Source organism: Orcinus orca, chromosome 3 (genome assembly GCF_937001465.1).
Source record: "Orcinus orca chromosome 3, mOrcOrc1.1, whole genome shotgun sequence".
Taxonomy (NCBI): domain Eukaryota; kingdom Metazoa; phylum Chordata; class Mammalia; order Artiodactyla; family Delphinidae; genus Orcinus; species Orcinus orca.
Window position 1 is genome coordinate 68,685,883 of NC_064561.1, and position 20,783 is coordinate 68,706,665.

Sequence of the window (20,783 nt, forward strand, 5' to 3'; positions counted from 1 at the left end):
CCCTGCTCTCTTTCCTCACTCCTCCTTGGCAATGTAACCGAAGGGCAGGACAACCTCTAGGGTCGTCCCGGCAATGAGATTTTATAACTCACAGGCGTGGTCACCTCAGCTGTTTGTCTTCTCTGTCCCTTTCTTAGTTCCCTGGGTCTCACTGACCCAGAAGCATGTGGGTCCCAGCCTTGTGTGGGGTTGAGCAGAGGTGGGAGACGTCAGCAGGGGTGGGGCTCGAGGATGCCAGACCAGCAGCAGGCATGATGTGGAGGGAAGGTGGGAGCTGGCCCTACCCGCTGGGTTTTATCAGCGAGCTCCTCAGACATATACAGAGGCAGAGCTGTGTATACACTCCCAGTCCCGTGCTCCATCCGTCTCCCCACACGTCTAAACACTCAGGGCGCCAAGTGCCGGCCCTCCTCCTCCTCCTCTCATCCCCCCACTTACTTCGGGGGATGGTGGAGACTCAGTACCCCTGAGTAGACAGGACCGGCCAAGGTAGGACGGGCCACCTCAGTCAGGAGGCCACCGCTGGGTGGGCATGAGAGACCCTCAGAGCCACAGAAGCTGAGGGGGGAGCAGGAACCGGTTTCTAGCTGCCCAGCATGGATATACAGCCTAAGAGGTTAGCTAATAGATAAAGACTGAAATTTGGGGCAAGAATTTTCACTTGAAACCAGGCTCCTGGCTGTCATCCCGTTGGGGAGCAGTGCTTTTGTGATTTTCACTGATCAAATGAATCTGATCTAGCAGGTGTGCCGTCTGGGTTAGCAGCCTTGAAGCCCAGTCTTGCTGTCACCTAGTTTCCACATCCCAGCCGTCCCCCAGCCCTCTCTCCAGCAACATGAAGCCCCGGATTTACGGCCTGGGCTGTCCAAGGCCTGGAGGCTCCCTCCAGAGGCCACAGCTGACCGGGTTGGGGAGGTGGAGGCTGCCTGGTGAGGGAGGACATGAAGGCGGCCCGGGATGCTTATGGAGACGCGCATAGCGGCCTTTGTAGCATTTCCGGGCACCTTGGCCCAACTCTGGGACAAAGAGGGGAGAGACGGAAGCTAGGGTTCTCGCCGCAAGTCCCTAGATCGCAGAAAATTACAGTGCCCAAAAGGTGCCATTCCCCTCAAAGCCCAGCTCCCTGTAATCACGCCCTGGTCCATAAGAGCCCCAGCAGTGCAGACAGATATAAATGTCTCCTCCCTGAACCCCTGTGACTTGCCCCCCACGTAAGACATGGTGCCTCATCCACCTGCAGCAGAGCCCCCAGAAAGGCAGGCAGGCAGGCAGCAGAGGTGGGCCCTTATGCCAGAAGATGGAGCAGTTTCTGCTAGCCTCTCATCCCCACCAAAAGAAGAAAATCTTCCCAGCCTTTGAAGGTTTGCCTGGAGCGAGGGTGCAAGGTGGTGCTGGGCAGATGGTCCAAGCTCACGGTGGCCTCCCCTTGGCCTTGTTGGTGACCTGGGAGGGACCACCAGACCTTCCCCCCACCCCAGCCATTCCTACAGTCTCTGATCGTCCAGCTTTGAGATGGGCCATGAAGGAGGTGATTCCTGGGGCCTAGAGGTGGTCTCGGTGGGTCACCGGCACGTGTCTCTCGTACCTCCAGTGAGCACTACCCTATCATCCTGGTCGGGGCACGCCCGCAAGTGCAACGAGACAGCCAAGTCCTATTGTGTCAACGGAGGCGTCTGCTACTACATCGAGGGCATCAACCAGCTCTCCTGCAAGTAAGTCACCAGTGGGGGCAGGCATGGGGGCAGGAGCAGGGGGAGAGAGGCTGGGGCAGAAGTGGAGGGCTCTAGGAAAAGTGAGCTTCAAGATACTAATAAGGGGTCTCCAAGGGGTGTAGACAGGGAGGTTTGCCCCACTTCCTAGCCCTTTCCTGGAATACAGGGAGATGTAAGCTCTAAAGGGCTCAGGGCTTCTGCAGTCCCAGTTTCCCAGGCCCCTACCCACCCCATCTTCCAATGTCCACCCTTTCACCAACACCTTCTTGGGAGATGGCTAGACCAGTCTATGCCCGGGGCACTGGATTCTCTCTCTCTCTCTCCCTTCCCCTCCCTATCTCTCAGCAACTTTCCAAACTTTGTTCTGATGAACATTGCCCAGGGTGCATCTTCCCCAGCAGTGAGGAGCCTGGCAGGGTCAGGTAGGGCACACGTCCCAGAGCCCTTGCTAGCTGAGCTCTGCTCTTATAGCCTTGAGGGAAGAAGAGGGCTCTGCCCCCAGTGCTCGCCTCAGGACCTGGCTCTTCTCCCTGCCCAGCAGGACCCCAGTGCCCAGATATGCTCTGGCTGCTGCCTGTGCCACTTCAGTCCCTAGCCCCTCTCTGGGGAGTGAAGGGCTACCAGCAAGGATGTCACTCTGGGTGTGGCTGGGTGGGGGAGGTCAGGGTTGAGGAAAAGCTCATGTTGGGACTCTGCCTCCCCCCAAGAGCTGCCCCGAAGGAACTCCCAGGAGCTGAGGACCCCCTGCTCCCCACCCTTAGCAAACAGGGTAGGTGGGAGCACAGTGATCAGGGAGGGCTTGCTCAGGCCCAGCCACATCTTCTGGGAGCCGGGCCCCCACTGCCCCCTTGACAGATTCTCTGGTAGGTGAGCAAGGAACAGGTAGGGGAGCTTGGTGAGGGCAGCACAGGTTCTGGCCGGATCCTGAGTAGAGGAAGGGAGGCCTAGTTCACAACTTTGGGTTTCAAAGCAGCCCAAGCCTAGGGCGCTGGCGATGTGCCAAAGCTGCCCCATTGCCGTGGCATCTGGGCAGGGGCCAGCAGAGTACTGATGAAGATTCCCGGAGAGAGGCGTTTGCCCTCTCCACAGATAAGGTCAGATTCAGCGCTCCTCTCGGCTTTCCTGCCTTTGGCCTCCAGCTCCAGAGCTGCATCTCCCTCCTGACTACAGCCTTGGCCAAAGACCCCTCCACCTCACAGCGTGATAATGAGGGGCCACACCTCCTTCACGCCCTCCCCTCAGTGCTGGGTGAGCTGAGCCTGGACTGCCAGGCACACCTGTGCCTCTTGCTCCAGCTGGCCTCCTTTGCCAGCATCCACCTCGGCTCCACCTGTCACCTGCTGCCATCCGCCTTCCAGCCTCCCCCATCCTGAATCTCAAGGGACAGTCCCAAAAGCAACAGCAGGTCCCCCAGGGAAGTTCTCAGTCCAGACTCAGCCCCTCATCCTTCCTCTCTCTTTCTGCCTCTAGGAAGCTGCCACATTAGTGCCACAGACCCTGGGGAACATTCTAGCCTTGAAAATGCTCTGAGCACTTTGGAATAGATCTATAGAAATGCATAAGCGTTCTGGAATACCTCACAGAGATGGCCTAGCCCTGGACCCCTTCTTCTTGTCCCCCACAACAAACACATACACCCCAGGCCTCTCTTCTTCCCTAGCCCCTTGGATCCCAGAACCTTGAAGGGATCCAGCATTGTCACTGGCTCCAGACAGAAAAGGTTTCAGCCACCCGGGACAGGTGTCGGGGCTGAGGAGGGCCATGGGACCCAGGACTCCAGTGCCAGAGTCTAGTGTGGGAAAGAGCAGTGAGCTATAGGATTCCCAGGGGCCCCTGCCAGCAAGGCTGTACCCCTAGGACTTTCTGGGTGCTGCCCAGCTAAACCTGAGAGGAGCAGAGGGCAGGAGCCTGAGCCACTGTGAAGATGCTGTCCTGTTTCCCCGCCCCACCAGGGCAACTGGGGTTCACTGCTTAGAACCTGAGCTTGGTACCCAGAACCACCACCTCCCCATCTCAGCCTGTCCTGGGTCAGCCCCAGCCAGGGCTCCTGGAGCCAACTTCCCTGATGCCCTGAGCCCTCAGGGGAGAGGGGCATCCCTGGCGGGGATTGCAATCAGGAGGGCAGGTTCTCAGAGCTGTGCTGGAGAAGGGCAGGGGGGAGGGGGGCAGGGCAGAACCCAGAGGCCATTCTGGGGGTGGGTGAGCTGGGAGGGAAGGAGGGTAGGCCTCTTGGGGTTCCTGATGACACCCTGAATGGAATGCATGGAATAAAAAGGAAAGAACTTAGGAAACGGAACTCACGTCGTACCATTTGTGCTGTTTGTTTACTTTTATTTTGATTTTTTTGCATTTCCGCTTAGCTTGGATAATGAAACTAGACTGGTCAGTTTCATTCCAGTTTCTACAAAACTCAGTTTTCCTTCCTGGTTTTCTGACACTTGTTGTTGTGTATTGGTTGAGAGCCCTGCGGGGAGTGTTGGAAAGCAGGCACACTCCGTCCCTCCTGTTTTTCTAGAATTCAGAGCCAAAAGAAACAGTGTCACTGATGCTGAATTTTGTTTTAAAAAAGGAAAGCTTAGGGGGATTTGAAAACGGGGGTCCAAATCAAGGTGACCGTCTCCTGTCTGGGCCAGACAGGGGCCTCTGCACTTCCTCTTGCTGCTTTCTCCTCTTCTCTCCGTGTTTTTATAGAGCACGGTTGGTGCGTGACTCTTGGGGACTGGTTCAGGGGATGATGACAGAACAAGACTCTCTTTCCAGCCCTGTGCACATACCAGTGGCATGCCTCCCTTTCCCATCAGCTCACCCCCCCCATCCCCTCTGCTCCCATGTCCAGGTGATTTCCCCCATCCCATGCCCATCTGCCTGCTCATCCTCTCCACCCACACCCCTCATGAGGCCAGAGACCCTTCACTCCCTCCAGTGCCCGGGGCACACCCTCATCCTTCATCCTCCCTCTCCTCTGGGTGAGGGCAGCACACATGGCATTATCCCCAGGCTACCAAAAGGAGACACTGAGGCCCGGGAGGTGGGGTGGGAAAACGGGGAGGCAGAGTCCCAGCCTCTCTGTCACCCCAGATGCAGCCCGTGGGCTCTCCTCTCTGCCCCCCTCTCACCCCTGCTCTTCTCCAGCCCTGAGCACAGACCTTCCCGTAGTCAAGGATAACAGCTTGGGGGGAAGGGCTGGGAAGCCTGTTACCTGCCGCTCCTCCTAATCTGTCCCGTGTCCCTGAAACTCAGGGGGTCAATCCCTGTTTGAGTGGGAACTCACTACCAGCCAGCCACCCACGCCAAGTTCAGGCCCTGCTCCTGGTTGATAGGCTAATGTAGCCTGTACCCTGTTACCAGGTCCTGGCAGCAGGGTAGAGAGGCTGTAGGCCCACCCCCAGAGCCTTCTCTAGGGAAGCCCCAGCCTCCTGGACGTGGCTCATCCTCAACAAGCAGGGCTAACGAGAGAACAGGAGTGTCCAAAAGCCCCGCAAAAGGAGCCAGTGCCTGAGGAACAGCTCAGGTGTTAGTCATCCCAGCCCCGTGCAGTGCCCATCCCCCCCCACCTTCTCCTTTGTTCAGCTAGTGGGCACTTTCCCAGGGCAGGAAGGTTAGGACTATATCGCACAACTCCAGGGGGCTTGTTCGTGTTGTACACGGTGTCCACAGCACCACCTGGAGCTGTGCAACTCTGTGGCCACGAATAATACGAGGATAGAGTCGGGGTAGTCCAGGCTGGGTGTGGGGCCGGGAACGCAGGGATGTGCTCAATTACCCTCCGTCTCCAAGAGCCACAGGAAAGCATCCTGACTCTCAGCAGTGGGAATAAATTCCCCTCTGTCCCCTCCTGCCCCTGCACTCCCCCATTTTCTCTTACACACACACAGGTTTTTCCTGTCTCCAGGAGCCGGGCTAATCTCAGACACTGGACACAGTCAAGCCTATCTCTTTCTTATTCCTGATTGCAAGAGTCATTTTGGCAACGTCCTGGGTCTTTATCGTCCACCCCCAACGATGCTGCTGCTTGAAAAGTCACTCCTGCGCCTCTAGTCCCATCCCAAGTGGAATCAGTTTCTGAGAGCTGAGGAAGAAGGGCTGAGCCTGAGTGGAGCTGGTCGGAAAGCCTTAGCCACTGCCTCCATTTTCCTGGGCTGGGATGACTGGGGACGAGGGCGAGGGGTCAGAAAAGGGCGTATTGACAAAGTTGTAGCCTCCTCCTCCGAGCCACCCTGTTCAACAGGATGAGCGTGCATCAGCTTCACGTGCAGGCTCTCCCCCTCCTCCAGACACACTTCCCCCCCTCCACTACCATTCATTAGCCAGGCACACCTACACACACACTGCCCCGGCTACAAGGACCAGCCTCCTGCCTCCCCTGAGGGAGATACAGTAAGGCCCAGAGAGACTCCAGCTATCTGCTCATCAACCACTCCCGATCCTCCAGGCTAGATTGGAGGCCACAGGGTTTTTGTGAGGGTCTATCACAGTCAATCGCCATCACCCCCTATAAGTTCAAGGGGCTGCTGATGGTTGGTATACGCTAGAATGCTAAGAGGTAGAGTACATTCACCTCTTGGGGAAGTTTACTGATTAACGTCACTGACCTGTTATTGAGGGGACGCTGGTGATGGGCTTACCTAATTTCCTAATTTAGAAGAGGCAGAAGAGCATAGACCCATCTTCGAGTAGGGGGCGGTGCGGGAGGGTCAGTCTGGCCCTATCTGTAAGCTTAAGTATCTGGCCTTGCTGGGATTCAGAAGAGAGTACAAGGGCTGGGCACATCTCCCAGAAATCTACAAGACAGGGACTCGAGGGGAGAGTGGCAGCCAGGGAGCAGAAGGAAGTGGACCTTGGAAGTTAAGGACAAGGTCAGGGAGATGGGAGTGGGTGGTTCTCTGCAGGAGGCAACGTGAGAGAATGAACTCCCGCTAGAGCCAGGCAGTGATGGAGGAGCAGGTCGTGGGGAAAGGGCAGGTGTCCCAGGCAGCCAGTTGGCCCCCTGATGCGGAACAGGCTGCAGCCCCGCCCCCACCCCGCCACCGTGATTCTTGCCACCTGAGGCCAGAGGCCCCACGCCTGCCCTCAGCCCACCAGCTTTGGGATGCTGGTAATTCAGGCTTCTCTCCACCCTCACCTGTTCCCCATAAGCTTTTCCCGTGTATATTGCTCTAGGGCAGCCTTCCCCAAACCGTATGTTCACAAGGATTCCTCAAAAAACAACTTCCAAGGTCAAATACATTTGGAACCTACTGGAAAGTTCAGCTCTTTCCTCCTACAAAACTTTTCATAGCCTTTCATGTGCTAGCGTGCACTGCACCTCTACAAGGAAGCCTGGGAATGGATTTCCTGAACTTACTTGGCCACAGAGCCCTCTTTGAAAGAACAGATGAGACATCTCCAAGGCCCCTTCTGCTGGAGGCACACAGTCTGGGAACAGCATTCCCAAGTTCTCCTTTGAGCTTTCTGGGGTCTGTTTCATGGATGAGAAAACCTGCCCAGGGCCCTGGACAGAACCCTTTGGTAGGGCTTGGAAGGAATGTCTCCCCAGAACTTGGTATTCCAGAAGACTCCCAGCCCCCCAGCCTACTGACTGCCTGGCACGAAGGGTCTACAATCCTGGCTTCACGGGGCCCCAGGCAGGTCAGAAGGGAAGTCTCAATAACCATGAGGACCTTTAGGCAGTAAGTTCCCAATTTCCCCACCCCGCTTCCCCAAATCATCTTCTTCCCTCCCCCTCCCCTGCTTCCCCACCACCTGGAGCCACATCTATTAGAGAGATTGTGAAGGAGATTTCCGAGCCCTCCACCCAGCCCCGACTCCAGCCCCTTCAGCAACGAGTGTGCCCCAGCGCTCGACTTGGTTTTCTCATTCATCACTGTGCACTTTGATTTCTAACCTAAGCCTCGCGGATGATGCCAGTTTGTTCTGTGATTTTTCCCCTTTTCCTTCTCCAGATGTCCAAACGGATTCTTCGGACAGAGATGTTTGGAGAAACTGCCTTTGCGATTGTACATGCCAGATCCTAAGCAAAGTATGTTTGAAGATACAAACACGAGTCCCTGCTCCTTAGAAAGCTTCCGGGTGCAGTCCCCCCCCACTCCTCACCCCGTTGTAGGACATAGGGCCAGGGGTGTTGGTTGTTTTGATCTTTGGCTGTTTTGTTTCTTTTTTGTATTTTGGTTCGTTAGTTCTTTTGTTTTGCTTTTTCATTTTTGGCCTAATCCTTGGGTTTAAAGTTCAGGGCTGCAGGTAAGGGGCAGAGTGGCAAGGCCGGTACAAATGGTAACAGTGGCAAGGAACCCAGCTGGCATTGGCAGGAGCCTGTGCCGGGGTGTTGCAATGCCTATGTCTTGCTATCCTGGCTCTCTCTTTCTGGTTTTCTTTCTTTTGGTAGGTGTCCTGTGGGATACACCGGGGACAGGTGTCAGCAGTTCGCAATGGTCAACTTCTCCAGTATGTCTTTCTTCTATTTCTTTCCTTCCCTGGTAACTGACAGTTCTTCCCCCCACCCTACCCCCCACCCCGTGGGAAGGATGGGGCCTTGCTTAGAGAGATTGGGGTGGGCCGGGAAACGCGGGGGGCTGTCCTAGGCTCCTCTCAGTCCTCATCAGAAGCCTGTGCGTGTTACTGAACCAAACTTGGGTCCCCTATGCCAAACACACAGCAGAGCTAACCTACTAAACCGGGTGGAGGTGAAAGAAAGAACAGCGCTAGTCGTAAGGTGTCAAGCAAAGAATACAAGGGGCTCATGGGAAGGGTTTTTAAAGACTGTGGGAGGGTGGGGTCATGAGGTGCACGATCAGCTCATGCTCAGTCCTCTGATTGGTTGATGGTGAGGTAACAGGGTGTTTCAGGAATCTCAATCATCAACCTTCTGGTTCCAATCAGCCTAGGGCTGGGGGTGGTCATCATGTAGTTAACTTCTAACACCTGGTGGGGTTTTAGTATCTGCAAAACAACTCAAGGATATACCAAAGGTCCTTGACTTTGTCTTATGGCTAAACTCTTATTATTTTGTCTTGTTTGTTTTCCTTTGTTTCTGCATTTTCTCACTTCTCTGATTAAATTTGCTCTTTGGAACTCGAGGAGAAAGGCCTAGGAGGCTAAAGCTTTTCTACAAACAAGAGGCAGGGGTCACTGGGGGGTCTTTCCTGGGGAAGCACCTGCAGGGTCCTGCCGGGTTTCACACAGAGGAGACTGATACACCCCCTGCCTCATGTTGCTGTACTGCCTGGTCGCAGTAACACTGAATTCTCTCTGCAGCTGCTCAGAGCCAGGCTCAGGCCTCTTCACCACTGGGGTCAGGCAGCCTGGCCAGGATGGGAAGAAGCATTTGCAGAGCCCTCACCTGCCTCTGAGAGCCTGTCTGAGGATGTCAGGCTGTTGGTGAGGCCGGGCAATGAGTGTGTGCACATGTGTGCTCGTGTGTTTGAGAGAGAGAAGCAAGTTCTCAGAAAGCCTGCCTTTCCATCTGGCCAGAGTTTGTTTTGGTTTGATTTGGGGTGATGGGGGAGAGTGGGGAAGGCGGATTGAGGGAAAACAGGTCCCAGGGCAGTGGTTTCCGTGAAGACCAGAGTCATCTGTGCAGCTAGATGTTGGAGTAGGGGCGAGGGTTGCCGCAAATACTAAGGCATAGAGGGAAGAAGGAATCAAGGGGTAACTGGTGACTCTCTCCAGGCCCTCTCTGGTCTCAGTCCCCATCCAGGACTTCACTCCCTTCCTTTCTTCCATCTCTGAAGTTGGAGCTTTCTGGTTTGCACAGTCTGCCGAGAAAAGTGTGACCCCTGGAGCTGAAGGATGAGGCCCTAACTGTGGCGTGTTTTACTGGGGGCTGGGAGCAGTGCCTTCAAGTGCCATGAGGTGGTGGTGGAGCAGAGCAGAAGGCCACAGGCTGGCCATGGACTCCATTTGGGGTCCAGCGGTCCACTGGCCTGCAAGGCGGGACCGTGTCCCCCGTCCTCCAGAGCACGCTAGGCCCCTGCTCGACCCACCACCCACCTCCTCCTCTCCAGGGAGGACAGATGGGTCCCATGAGGAATTAGAACTAGATTGATGGTGCCTGGGCATGAAGAGGTCAAGGGAGGGACCCAGGGGACCATTTAGGTAGCCCTTAGAGAAGAGGGGTTTGGGGCTCAGGGTAGAGAAAGGAGCCTTCCGATCCTTCTCAGACCACAGCACAAAAGCCTAGACATTCCCTGCACAGGAACCTGGAAGCCAAGATTTGACGAGGAGAGGCACCAGAGAGGTCAGGGCTGGTCATCCCAGGTGGTCAACTCTCTTAATAGAGTGTTGGGGGCGGCGCTGTCCTCAGGCCCCTCCCACTGGAGGCCAGGGAGGAAGGCCATGGGGATAAGAACAGAGCCTGTGGGCACGTGGCCCAACAGAACTCTCCAGGGCCCAGGCTCCAGGAGGAATTGCAGAGTCAGATCCAGCCCCATTGGAGGACCGTAGGTCAGGAGGACAGAGCAGCCAGCTGGGGCTGAGGACCTGGGGAGAGAGGCAATGCAGGGCCTATTCCTTTTCCCCCTTAGGCCCAGAGCCCCCCTAGCTTATGGGACTGTTCTGGACAGGGAGTCCCAGCCCATCCTGAATCTGAGCAGCAGAGCCTCCAACACTCGGCCACTGTCCAAGCTTCTCTGCCAGCTGGGCTGCTTCAGCTTGCAGCTCAGATCTTCTGGGAGGGTCAGCAGGGCCCCGGGAGCCCAGAAAGGAGCCTGGAAATGCAGCCTTTCTGCCTAGTGTTACTGGGATCCTTGCTGGTACCTTTTGGTAAAGGATTTATACTCTCCAAGCACTTTGCCCAGAGCACTTCATGCACTGCTCTATCAGATAATTATTGAAAAAGGAGTGAAAAATGCTAACTTAAGTGTTCAGGCTTCGATTCAGATGGACCTGAATAAAATTGCCAGCAGCTGAGCTTCCTGTTCTGGGGCCTCATTTAACCTCTCTGATTTTGTTGTCTCATCTGTAAAATGGGGATAGTGGCATTTATGCCTTTAGGGTTGCTGTGAGGATGAAGTGAAGTGATGCACACCAAGGGCTTAGTCAAGGGCCTGCTGTTGTTTGAACACAGTTGAGCTCCTCATCCAGCTACTGCTGGCATGGGAGTGGAGGCCAGAGGGGCAGCATCAGTCCCCTGGAGGCTGACTCCCAGCACATCCTGAGCAAAGTGTCTGACCTTCCCCCTCTGCCCAGACAGCCTCTAGACCAGGTTACCTTTTGCGGAGGCCACGGAAACAGAGCCTGCAGCCGCAGTAGCCCTTTAAAGCTTCTCCTTCTTCCCTTGACAGCCCCTCCACTTCCCAAGACTCAAAACTTGTACACCTGGATACCCACCATATACAAGAGCACGCACACCTGCACACACAAACACATGCCTGCACTTGCACACAAACACACGTCTGCTGACACCTGCTCACACACACACAAGCACACAAGCACATGCTCCGGGGTCGACATCAGGGCCTTCTTGTCCAGGTGCCTATGACCAGGTGTCGTAGGACATGTCCAGGATGAAGACTCTGTCTGTTGTCTGGTAAGCCTGGCCCTGCTGGGAGTCCAGCATCAGGCTGCCATGGTTACTGGTCAGTATGCAAATTTCTGTTCGGTAGGACCCACCTGTGACTTGGTGGTATCACTCCATCCTGGCTGAGTGGCAGGCAGTGAATATGATGAGCAGGAGACTGTTTTTTTGATTTTGGGTTTTTGGGGTGTCTTTGTTTTTGTTTTTTGCTGGGGCTGACATGGCTGCAGGCCCCTCAGAATCCATCCCCGGGGAGAGGGAAGCAGGGCTGCCTTTTAGTGACTTCTCAGTGACATCACCAGTCCTGCCAGCCACCACTGTCCACCCAAAACAGTACTGGCCTTTGACTCAAAGGGGAGGCCAGTCAGGAGTCCCAAAAGCTGCTGCCGCTGTTACTTGGTTCCCAGAGGAGTGATGCAAATGGCTTTGGGAGCCCTGCTCACTTCTCCAGATGGTCACTGTCCTGAGGACTAGCCAGTCAGGGCTTCCCAGGGACTCAATGGGCAGGAATAGCCATGGCTTAGCCCCAAGAGACCAGAGACCTGGCCTCCAGTCTCCCTTCCGCCTCCTAATTTGCTATGTGACCTTGGGAAAGTGTCCTAGCACTACTGGGCCCTAGCTGCCTCATCTAATACAAACACCACCAAAAGTGGAGCCCAGACCAGCTCTGTGAACCACAGTTCTCTTAGTGTCTGGGGTGCTGTGGTTCTCTTAGTGTCTGGGGTGCTGTGGTCAAGCTGGGCTGTTCTCTGTGGGGAACCTGGCTGGATATCCAAACATTGTGAGCTCTTTCGAGCTGCCTGGAGGGTCCCTGGGGCTACAGGATTAACTGCTCAGTGAGAGTTGCCCCCGAGGACCCTTTCAGTTTGTCAAGTTTGTACTGCCTGCTTAGCACAGTTGGCCAGCCCTGGGAGGCCCTGGGAGAGGAGTGGACTTGCTGTGCTTATGGTGACTCCTACCTCCAAGCAGTAAGCGTAAGACTGCAAAGAAACCACATTCAAGATCACCTGCAACCTCAGGTTTAACAGGAGTGCACGGAAGGGCTCATGTTTAGCAGAGCTGGGGTTCTTGCTTCAGGGGTGTGGTCTCTGCATGGAACTGGGGGTCAGAACCCCAGGATCTTCCTCAAGCCTCTTTCAGTCAGAGCCATTCTACTCTCTTGCCCTTTTCCAACTGCATAACCCTCTGGAATCCCTATCAGGAAGCAGGGGAGAGATCCAGAGCTAGACAGTGCACAGAACTTCCTGCTCATGTCCCCGTGCTCCGCTCCCTCTGCAGGAGATGAGAACATCAGAACACAATTCCACCTCCTGCCTGGGTCTAGCGGAACTTGCTGTGCACGTGTGGAGGCAGTGGAGCAAGCCCTTGCACATCGCCTCGCCCGTCTTTTTTTTTTTTTATTGGAGTCTAGTTGATTTAAAATGTGTTAGTTTCTGCTCTCACTGTGTACAGGCACTTTTGACAGATGAGGAAACAGAGACTATGTATGACTTGCCCACATGCACACAGCAAACTAGGGACAAAACTGAGACTCGAGGCCTGCAATCAGGTGCTGCCTGTTACCTTAGAATGGTAGGTGAGCTTTTCAAAAGCACTGGGGAGATTTCTGGGCTCCCACCCCAGAGCCTGTTTCCATTGGTCTGGATGATTCTGAAGGACAGCCGAGTTGCAGACCTCAGAGATCCCGTGGCCAGGCCTGATCCCCATTTAACTGATGAAAGATTGAGAGCCAGATAGGCGGGATACTATGGGGTCACACATCAGTGACAGAGCTGACCCTTGGGCAGGGCCCTTTTATCCAACCCTTCGATGGCCTGGGTGTCTACCTCGAAGACCCGTGAATTTGCACACTTACAACATGATCCAGCTTCAAAGAGTGCAATTGGCTGCCGTTTAGGGGGCACAGGTGTTCTACAGGTGAACCCACTCGTCTCTTTCTCCAAGTTGCAGTTTGCTTTCCTAAGTCGTGTGATCAGGCTGGGACCCGAGGCCTAGCCCCCGCAGGTTTCTAGGGTGTTGGGGGTGTCAAGTGGAGAAGTGACCTGCTGCCTGGGGCCTCTCCCCCTCCCCAGTCCTGCGCCACACAAACTCTGAGCCTCCATGCCTGGCTCTTAGTAGATGGGCAGGCCAGTGAGGCCCATGGGGGCAGGACAGGGACAAGGGGCCAGTCTGGGTACCCCAAGCCCTAGTTCTGAACAGAAAGAAGGGCCCCATGAATGAGCTCAGGCTGAGCAAGCTGTCTCCAGCTTGCTCGAAAGGGTCGAAGGCTTGGCACTGGAGCTGGGAGGGGAAGGATGGGGACTCCTCTGCCCCCTGCCCCCACTCACCTTTCCTCTCTGGGGACATCTGCCAACTGACTCTTGCGCCTCTGCCTCCCCACCAGGTACTAACCCCACAGCTCATCTCTAAAGAACCTGCCCTGCCTGCTGATCCTAACATTTCCTCTCTCTACCCCGATCAAGGGCTCCTGGGGACTGGGGGCCAGGGAAGGGGCTCAGGAGGCTGGGAGGGGACACCACTAACCTGCTTTCACCTCACAGGCTGGCTGCTGGTGTCTGAAGAGTCCTGACCAACGTTTCTCTCTCTCTCTCCCGCCCCCTCCCCCATCTCTCTCTCTCTCTGTATCTCTCCCTCCATCCCTTCCCCTCTCTGACCCTCCTTTCTTCTGCACTGCCAGAGCACCTTGGATTTGAACTAAAGGGTACGGAGCCTCTATGTATCGGTCAGCGCCATCCACACAGCCCCTCTCCACAGCCTCTGACACCATGTGTGCTGGACGTTTGGTTTCCTTTCCCCCAAAATGGGAAAGGGATGATTTCAAAAATCTCCCTGTCCCCATCAGGATGTCCTGTAATAAACTACATTGATTTGGGGGAGACAAGAAAAGCTCATGAACAGCAGAGTACCCTGGCGTTCAGACTGCGCCCCCGTGTACAGTAGTGCCCCCTTGCCTGGGGCCAGTCACCAGGGTACTCTGAGGGGAGTGGGACCCCTGAGCTGTGTGCAACCCAGTGGGTTGGCCAGACGAGCCCTCGGAGAGCAGGTGTCTGAAAGCCACAGAATCCTGGTTTGGAGAACTGTGCAGAGAGGCATCCCTTTCAATTTGACCTTAATCCTCCTTCCTTTTCCCATTTCCATTTTCATTGCTTTTCATTCTTCACCAGGCTGGCAGCTGATAACACCCATTTGTCTCTGCCGCCTGCCCCATGTTTGTCTGCCAGGCTTTGCCATCTGCTTGAGGCTGTTACTCCCGTCACGATCTGTCCCCACGGTGGCACATGTGTTTGTGGGCAACACCAGCGAGGGTCCACGGTGGGCTGGCTTCGGGTGCCTGCCCTCCTGCCTCCCAGCTCAGAACCTCACGTCCCACTCCTGACTGTCCTCTGGCCCCTGGAAGATGCCTTGGGCAGGGAGGGACTTTGAGGGGTCAGTCTTCCCAGCTCTCTGGCTTTGTGCTGGGAGGCTCCACCCTGGTCCACACATATAGCAGGAGAGATGCAGGGTCTCAGAGGAGTTGAGCCTTCGATGGGGTCAGACCCCAGATGTGTGCAGAGCCTGCAGTTATGAAAAGACTGTTCTCGTGGCAGATTTGGGGAGGCCCTAGTTCCCCGGCCACCTAGCCACCATCAGCTATTCTCAGAAGATGGAGCTGAAAGTCTGTGTGTAAGAGTATGTCTGTCTCTGCTGTGACAGGGTGGGGAGGAGAGGGGCCGAGTCTGTGGTGTCTGTGTGATCATGGCAGGGGGTGCAGGGCGGGAATCTGTAGGTGTGCGTGTCTATGTTGTTATGTGTCTATGTTGACATGTTTACACCTTGTGGGTCTCTCAGTGCAGGGTGTGAGCACACAGAGGGGTGCAGTGGAACATCTTTGTTGTTAAGGGTTGAGCATGAGCAGTGGGTGTGGAGGCAAGTGTGAGCGTATGTAAATATGCGACTGTCTGTAAAGGTGGTCTGTATATTCATTCACACACCAACTCAACAAACCTCTACTGAACCCCAGAGTTGGCCAGACTCTGGCGATCTAGCAGGCAGAGTCCCTGCCCTCCTGGTGCAGGGTGAGACAGACAACAAACAAACAGGAAAGATAGCAGGTGGGGGTAAGTGCTACACAGAAAATAAAACGGAATGGGATGGCGCCTAGCCGGGGTGAGGAGCTGCTCTAGCTAAGTGGCCAGGGAAGCCTTGTCCAATGAGGTGACATTTGAGCTAAAACCTGACGAGAAGCAGCCAGCCCTGCAAACAATCGGGGGAGAGTGTTTGAGGCAGGGGGCACAGCAAGTTAAGGATGATGTGGATGGGCCTGCCTTGTTCGATGGATGGAAAGTCTGCCAGTGCCTCTGGAGCACAGCAGACATGGGGAAGAAGACTACAGGTGGGATCTAGAAGAAGGGACCAGGTGACCCTGGGCCTCGTGGACCATGGTAAGGCTTTTGGTTGTATTTGAATCGCAGGGGGATGCCATTGTGGGTTTTTAAGCAGAGGAGTAAAATGATCTGCTTTATCGTTGGAAATCAATGTGGCTTCGGGGCAGAGGATAGACTGGGTGAGGGGACAGGGTGTGGAGCAATAGAAGCAGAGAAACCAGTCAGAAGCGGGCAGCTGTCGAGTGAGAGATGGCATCATCTTGGATGAAGCTGGAAGCAGTGGAAATGGGAAGAAGTGGTCAGATCTGGGATCTACTTGGGAGGGAGAGCTGAGACGACTTACTGATGGATCAGGTACCAGAGTGGGTGGGAAGATCAGGAATGATTCTAAGGTCTGGGGCTGGTTTAACAGGAAAGGTGGTGTCGCCACTGAAGAGATGGGAAGAGCAGGGAACAAGGGTGGGGAATCAGTGCTTCTGCTTGGCCATGGCCCTTGAATGTAGGAATCTGGAGCTCCGGAAGAGGTCAGGGCAGGAGAGAGAAACGTGAGATTCAGCTGCATACAGATGGTATTTCAAGTCTGAGTCTGGGTGAGATGACGGAGGGAGAAAGGGCAGGTGGAGAGAGGAAGAAGCCTGAGAGCTCTGGGCCTGGACCCTGCAGCCCACATGGAAGAGGGGGAAGTAGCAGCTGAGACAGAGAGATGAGCCAGTGCAGGGGGAGGAAACCCAGGAGTGAAGACCATCCCGGGAAGTGATCCCAGCAGGGGGAGTCTGCTGAGAGGGAAGCGAACCACAGACTTGGCGGGGCGGGGTGGGGGGTGGGGGGGGTTGTTGGTGACCATGACCAGAGTGGTCTCAAAGGAGTGATGGAGACAGAGGCCTGAGTGGAGGACTGAGGCGTGGCTGGGGATGAGAACCGGAGGCAGGACGAGGACCACAGAGCCTGGAGGTGGGGATCTGGGGTGGAGGGCTGTTTGTTCAAGACTCTGCATGACTATGTCAGTGGGTGTGATCGCGTGCGTGGCGGCCGTGTGTATTGTTGTGAAGGGTCTGTCTGTGTGTCAGACGGGCACAGTCCTCCAGGTATGTGTGCCTGGGGCTTTGTACCCAGTGTTTGCTGCTGGGCGTACCTTTGCCACAGGAGACCCTGCAAGCCTGGGGGCTTAGGGACACTGCCCAGGGCTCCACCAAGGCTTTGGGTCCCGCCCCCACTTATCCCTGTGCTGGTGGGAGGGGAGCGATGGGGAGGGGCCGGCCAGCAGATGGGAGCCGGAGCAAGGGCGGGATGTCTAGGCTGTAGGCCTTGACCATGTCTGGTGCTGTCACCTTTTTCCTTTGCTTCCTCCAGGCTTTCTCTGTTCTAGAAGCGTAGGGGTTGCCCCGCCAAAAAGTGGGAGTAGAGGTAGAGGGGATAGTTGGGTCTTTTTGAGGGCTTTGAGGCCCAGCCTAGCTCAGCTCCTTCAGAAGGGTGGAGGCTGCTCCTTGAGCACAAGGGCTGTCCTAGGCGCCAGGGGGCTGTGCTGCCACTCGTGGGTCTCTGACAAGCAGAGACGGGGAGAGCTGGAGTGGGCCAGGGCCACAACCCTGACCGAGCTGCAGGGATAAACCAAGGCCTTTCTCCCCTCTCCCGCCTCTGTGGGCCTGGTCTGCTCTGTTCCTGCTCTTGGTCCTGGCATCCCTCCTAAGTCCAGCCTCTGGGCCTCATGTCCTGTCTCCAGCCCAGAACAAGCCACTCTCCACCTTCCTAAGGAAGCCAAAGTGGCCAGCCAGGCCTTTGCCCAGGGTCAGCATGTTCACCACCATGAAGACCAGCTTCCCCCAGCCCATCAAGGCTCTTTGCAGCCACCAGGCCATAGTGGGTTGCCCTCCCCTATGACCTTGGGAACTTCACCTCCATCCCACCTCCTCCACCCATCCCCCTGCATTTTCCACTCACATGCTCCAGGCAGAGCACGGGTTTGGGAAGGTGAACTCAGGTGTAGTCAATTGTGATGAGATCCACAGGTGGGTGGAGTTCAGGAAAGCAGGAAGGAGGGAACTGGCTGGGGGAGGAGTGAGATGGATGGGAGCCGGGCAGCAGCTGAGCTGGAGAGAGCCCGGGGTTTGTGGGGCAGGGGGACGGTCTGCAGCACTGTCTCTACGGGTCTGCCTCCCACCCTGCCCCCTCACGCCCTCTACCTCTGCAGAAGCCGAGGAGCTGTACCAGAAAAGGGTCCTGACTATCACCGGCATCTGCGTGGCTCTGCTGGTCGTGGGCATCGTCTGCGTGGTCGCCTACTGCAAGACCAAGTGAGTTGTCGGGCGCTCAGAGCAACCAGGGACTGCTTTTGTGGGGACAGGCTCTCCTCTCCACCGCACCATGCCTGGCGGAGCCTCCCCCATTCCTATGCCCCTCTGCCCCCTTCTGCAGCTGGTGAGGGGCCAGAGGGCTGGGCCAAGAAGCAGGAGCAGAGGGTGGGGTAGACAGGCCCCAGAGGACTGCACAAGAACGGTCATAAGCCCAGGCAGTGGAAGAAGATAGATCTGGGTTCTAATTCAGCTCAACCATTTCCTGTGACCCTGAGGAAACGGATGAGCTTCTCTGAGTTCTCATCTATAAAATGAGTGTGATCCTCTAGTACCTCAGAGGATCCTGTGAGGGAGGATCTGCCCCGTCAGGTAGGCAGGCACTGGGGCAGTGTTGGGGGTGGGCAAGCACAGAGAGGGAGGCACCTTCTCAGGGGAAAAAGAGACCTCACAGGGCACTGCCTAATCCCACCTAGGAGCAGTCCAAACAGGAATACAGAGAAGATGGGGTTGGGCCACCCCTGGGCAAAGGAAAGGTGGCATCAGAACCTTGGAGCAAGGAAAGGGGCTGGACAATTCCAGTAGAAGAGTGCGAGCTAAAGGACAAATGCAGGAGAGGGTCAGCTGTGTTCATGGAGCTTGAGCAGCCGAGGCTAGCTGGAGCAGAGGGCTGGGGTCAATTTTAAAAAGGTGCACGAGTCTAAAAGAACAGCTGGAACCTGCATGGCACCACAGGGCCTTGAATGTCAAGCTTGGGGACCTGGGTTTATCCTACAGATGATAGGGAGCCATTGCAGGTTGTAGAGTGATGTGGTACAGAAAGAGTTTGTCATATCAGTTCTTATGCGGAAAGCAAGAGTCTGGGCATAGCCACCATTTGGGGGACTGAGCCCCTGGGTCTTGACTCCTGCTGCCCCTATCTATGAGATCTAAGGCCCTGCCAGCCTTGGGGTTTAGGGTTCAGGGAGCCCACAGGAGGAGACTGGGCCCACACAGGAAAATTGAGGCCAAGCACTGGGGGGAGAAGCAAGCCTCATGTTCTAACCCCTACTATATTTACTTATTTCTTCAACAAACTTTCATTCAATGCCTGCTGGACACCAGGCCCTGTACCAGGCACATGGCCAGTGCTCTAAGCAAGAGGTCCAGTGTTACAGGATGTATTTCAGGGATGCCTAACTTCAGCTAGAGGGCAGGGAGGGTTTCCCTGAGAAAGGTGCATTTAGGCCGGGCCTGAGAGATGAGCAGGAGTTAGCAGGTGAAGAGGCAGAGAATGTGTTGCAATTGGATGCAAGGGCCCAGAGGCCGGAGAGGCACAGTGTAGGATCAGAAACAAGCCCTCCAAGGATGCAGCAAGCTGGGGTGGGGAAAGGGCAGTGAGAGACAGGGCTGGGGAGAGGAAACAGGATTCTGAAGCCCAGTGAAGGGGCTTTAACAGGGGAGTGACATGATTCAACTTGTTGATTACAAAACAAATGTATTGAGCACTTAATAGGTGCCGAAGTGAAGCAGCCCCACAGATCTTGACTCCCTGACCACAGCATCCTGTTTTATTTTCTCCATAGCACTTTGCTGAAAGTATCTTGTTTGTTTATTTGTTTATATGTTTATCATCTGCCTCTCCTACTGGCCTGCAAGCTCCATGAGGGCAGGAACCATATCTGTCTCCTCTGCTCCAAAACAGCATCTGGCACATAGTAATAACCCAATAGATACCAAATAAATGAATGCAGGAAGTGGGCCAGCACTGTGCTTGAATATTTTATCTACTCTTAATCCTCAATGGTCTTCGGAATGCGTAGATGATCAGTCCGTTTTACAGATGAGGAAAGTGAAACATGGGTAGTTTAAGTAATTTGCCCAGAGTTACACAGCTAGAAAGTAGTAGAGTTCTGCTCTCTCAGCAGAGCCAAAGCTCATTACCACTACGCTCAGGTCCTGCTGAATTCCGGCTGGTAGTGATGATGTAGGTGGTTGATTGAAGGGGTCCTGGCTGAAGGCAGCCTGAGCACAGGAAAGAGCAGTAGCAGGAGACTGCCACGGCAGTCCAGTCCTGGCACACGTAGACTAGTTCCCTGGAGTAACAGCTAGGGAAGCTCATACTTCGTGTGTGCCAGGGGAGGCGGGGAGGGGGTGTCAGGCTAATGCACCTTCCCCTGTGCAGAAAACAGCGGAAGCAGATGCATAACCACCTTCGACAGAACATGTGTCCAGCCCACCAGAACCGGAGCTTGGCCAATGGGCCCAGCCACCCCCGGCTGGACCCTGAGGAGATCCAGATGGCAGACGTGAGTGGTGTTCCCAGGCCCCACTCTGACCCCTTGCTGTGTAGCCCGCCTTCTTATGCCCCCTGCAAGAATGGGCCAGGGAGGCAGCCGGCCCATCCTGTGCTCAGCCTTGCCTGCTAGCCTAGCCTTGCCTCACCAGGATGACTTAGCCTCGCTTGGCCCACTTCCTTAAGGGAGGTCGGGGGATTGATTTCCAGGGGCCATTGCTGCCCTAACACCGAGTTGCTTATCCAGTGGACCACCACCGCCCCTGCAACCTGGAGCTTACTGCCTCACTTCCCCTGCCCACCAGGAAGGAGGGTCAACTTGGTCATCTGTCACTAACTGCCCCCCTGCCAAAAAACCCTCTGTCTGTTCCAGTATATCTCCAAGAATGTGCCAGCCACAGACCATGTCATCCGGAGGGAAACGGAGACCACCTTCTCTGGGAGCCACTCCTGTTCTCCTTCTCACCACTGCTCCACAGCCACGCCCACCTCCAGCCACAGGTGGGCACCACCAAGGCCCACGCAGCCTTGCAGACTCCTGTATGCACGCCCTGAGGGCGTGCACATGCGCACCACACACCTGCCTGGGGACACACACCAAACTCCCCAGCCAGGCTGGGCTCTGTATTGAGG

The 20,783-nt window shown here is 55.6% G+C and overlaps 1 protein-coding gene across 3 annotated transcripts in view; it reads left to right on the forward strand.

The window, feature by feature from the left end:
• Positions 1 to 20,783, forward strand: part of NRG2 (neuregulin 2) — a 178,911-nt gene that overhangs the window by 153,222 nt on the left and 4,906 nt on the right. Inside the window, exons 4-9 of one of the 3 annotated variants that reach the window (XM_004280290.4) lie at positions 1,592 to 1,712; positions 8,095 to 8,153; positions 13,901 to 13,924; positions 17,776 to 17,878; positions 20,040 to 20,163; positions 20,524 to 20,651. In XM_004280290.4, the coding sequence (XP_004280338.1) occupies positions 1,592 to 1,712; positions 8,095 to 8,153; positions 13,901 to 13,924; positions 17,776 to 17,878; positions 20,040 to 20,163; positions 20,524 to 20,651 (559 nt within the window). Of the gene's footprint in view, positions 1 to 1,591; positions 1,713 to 7,654; positions 7,732 to 8,094; positions 8,154 to 13,900; positions 13,925 to 17,775; positions 17,879 to 20,039; positions 20,164 to 20,523; positions 20,652 to 20,783 lie in introns of all 3 variants that reach the window. The other 2 variants (XM_004280292.4, XM_004280291.3) reach the window with 2 other exon arrangements.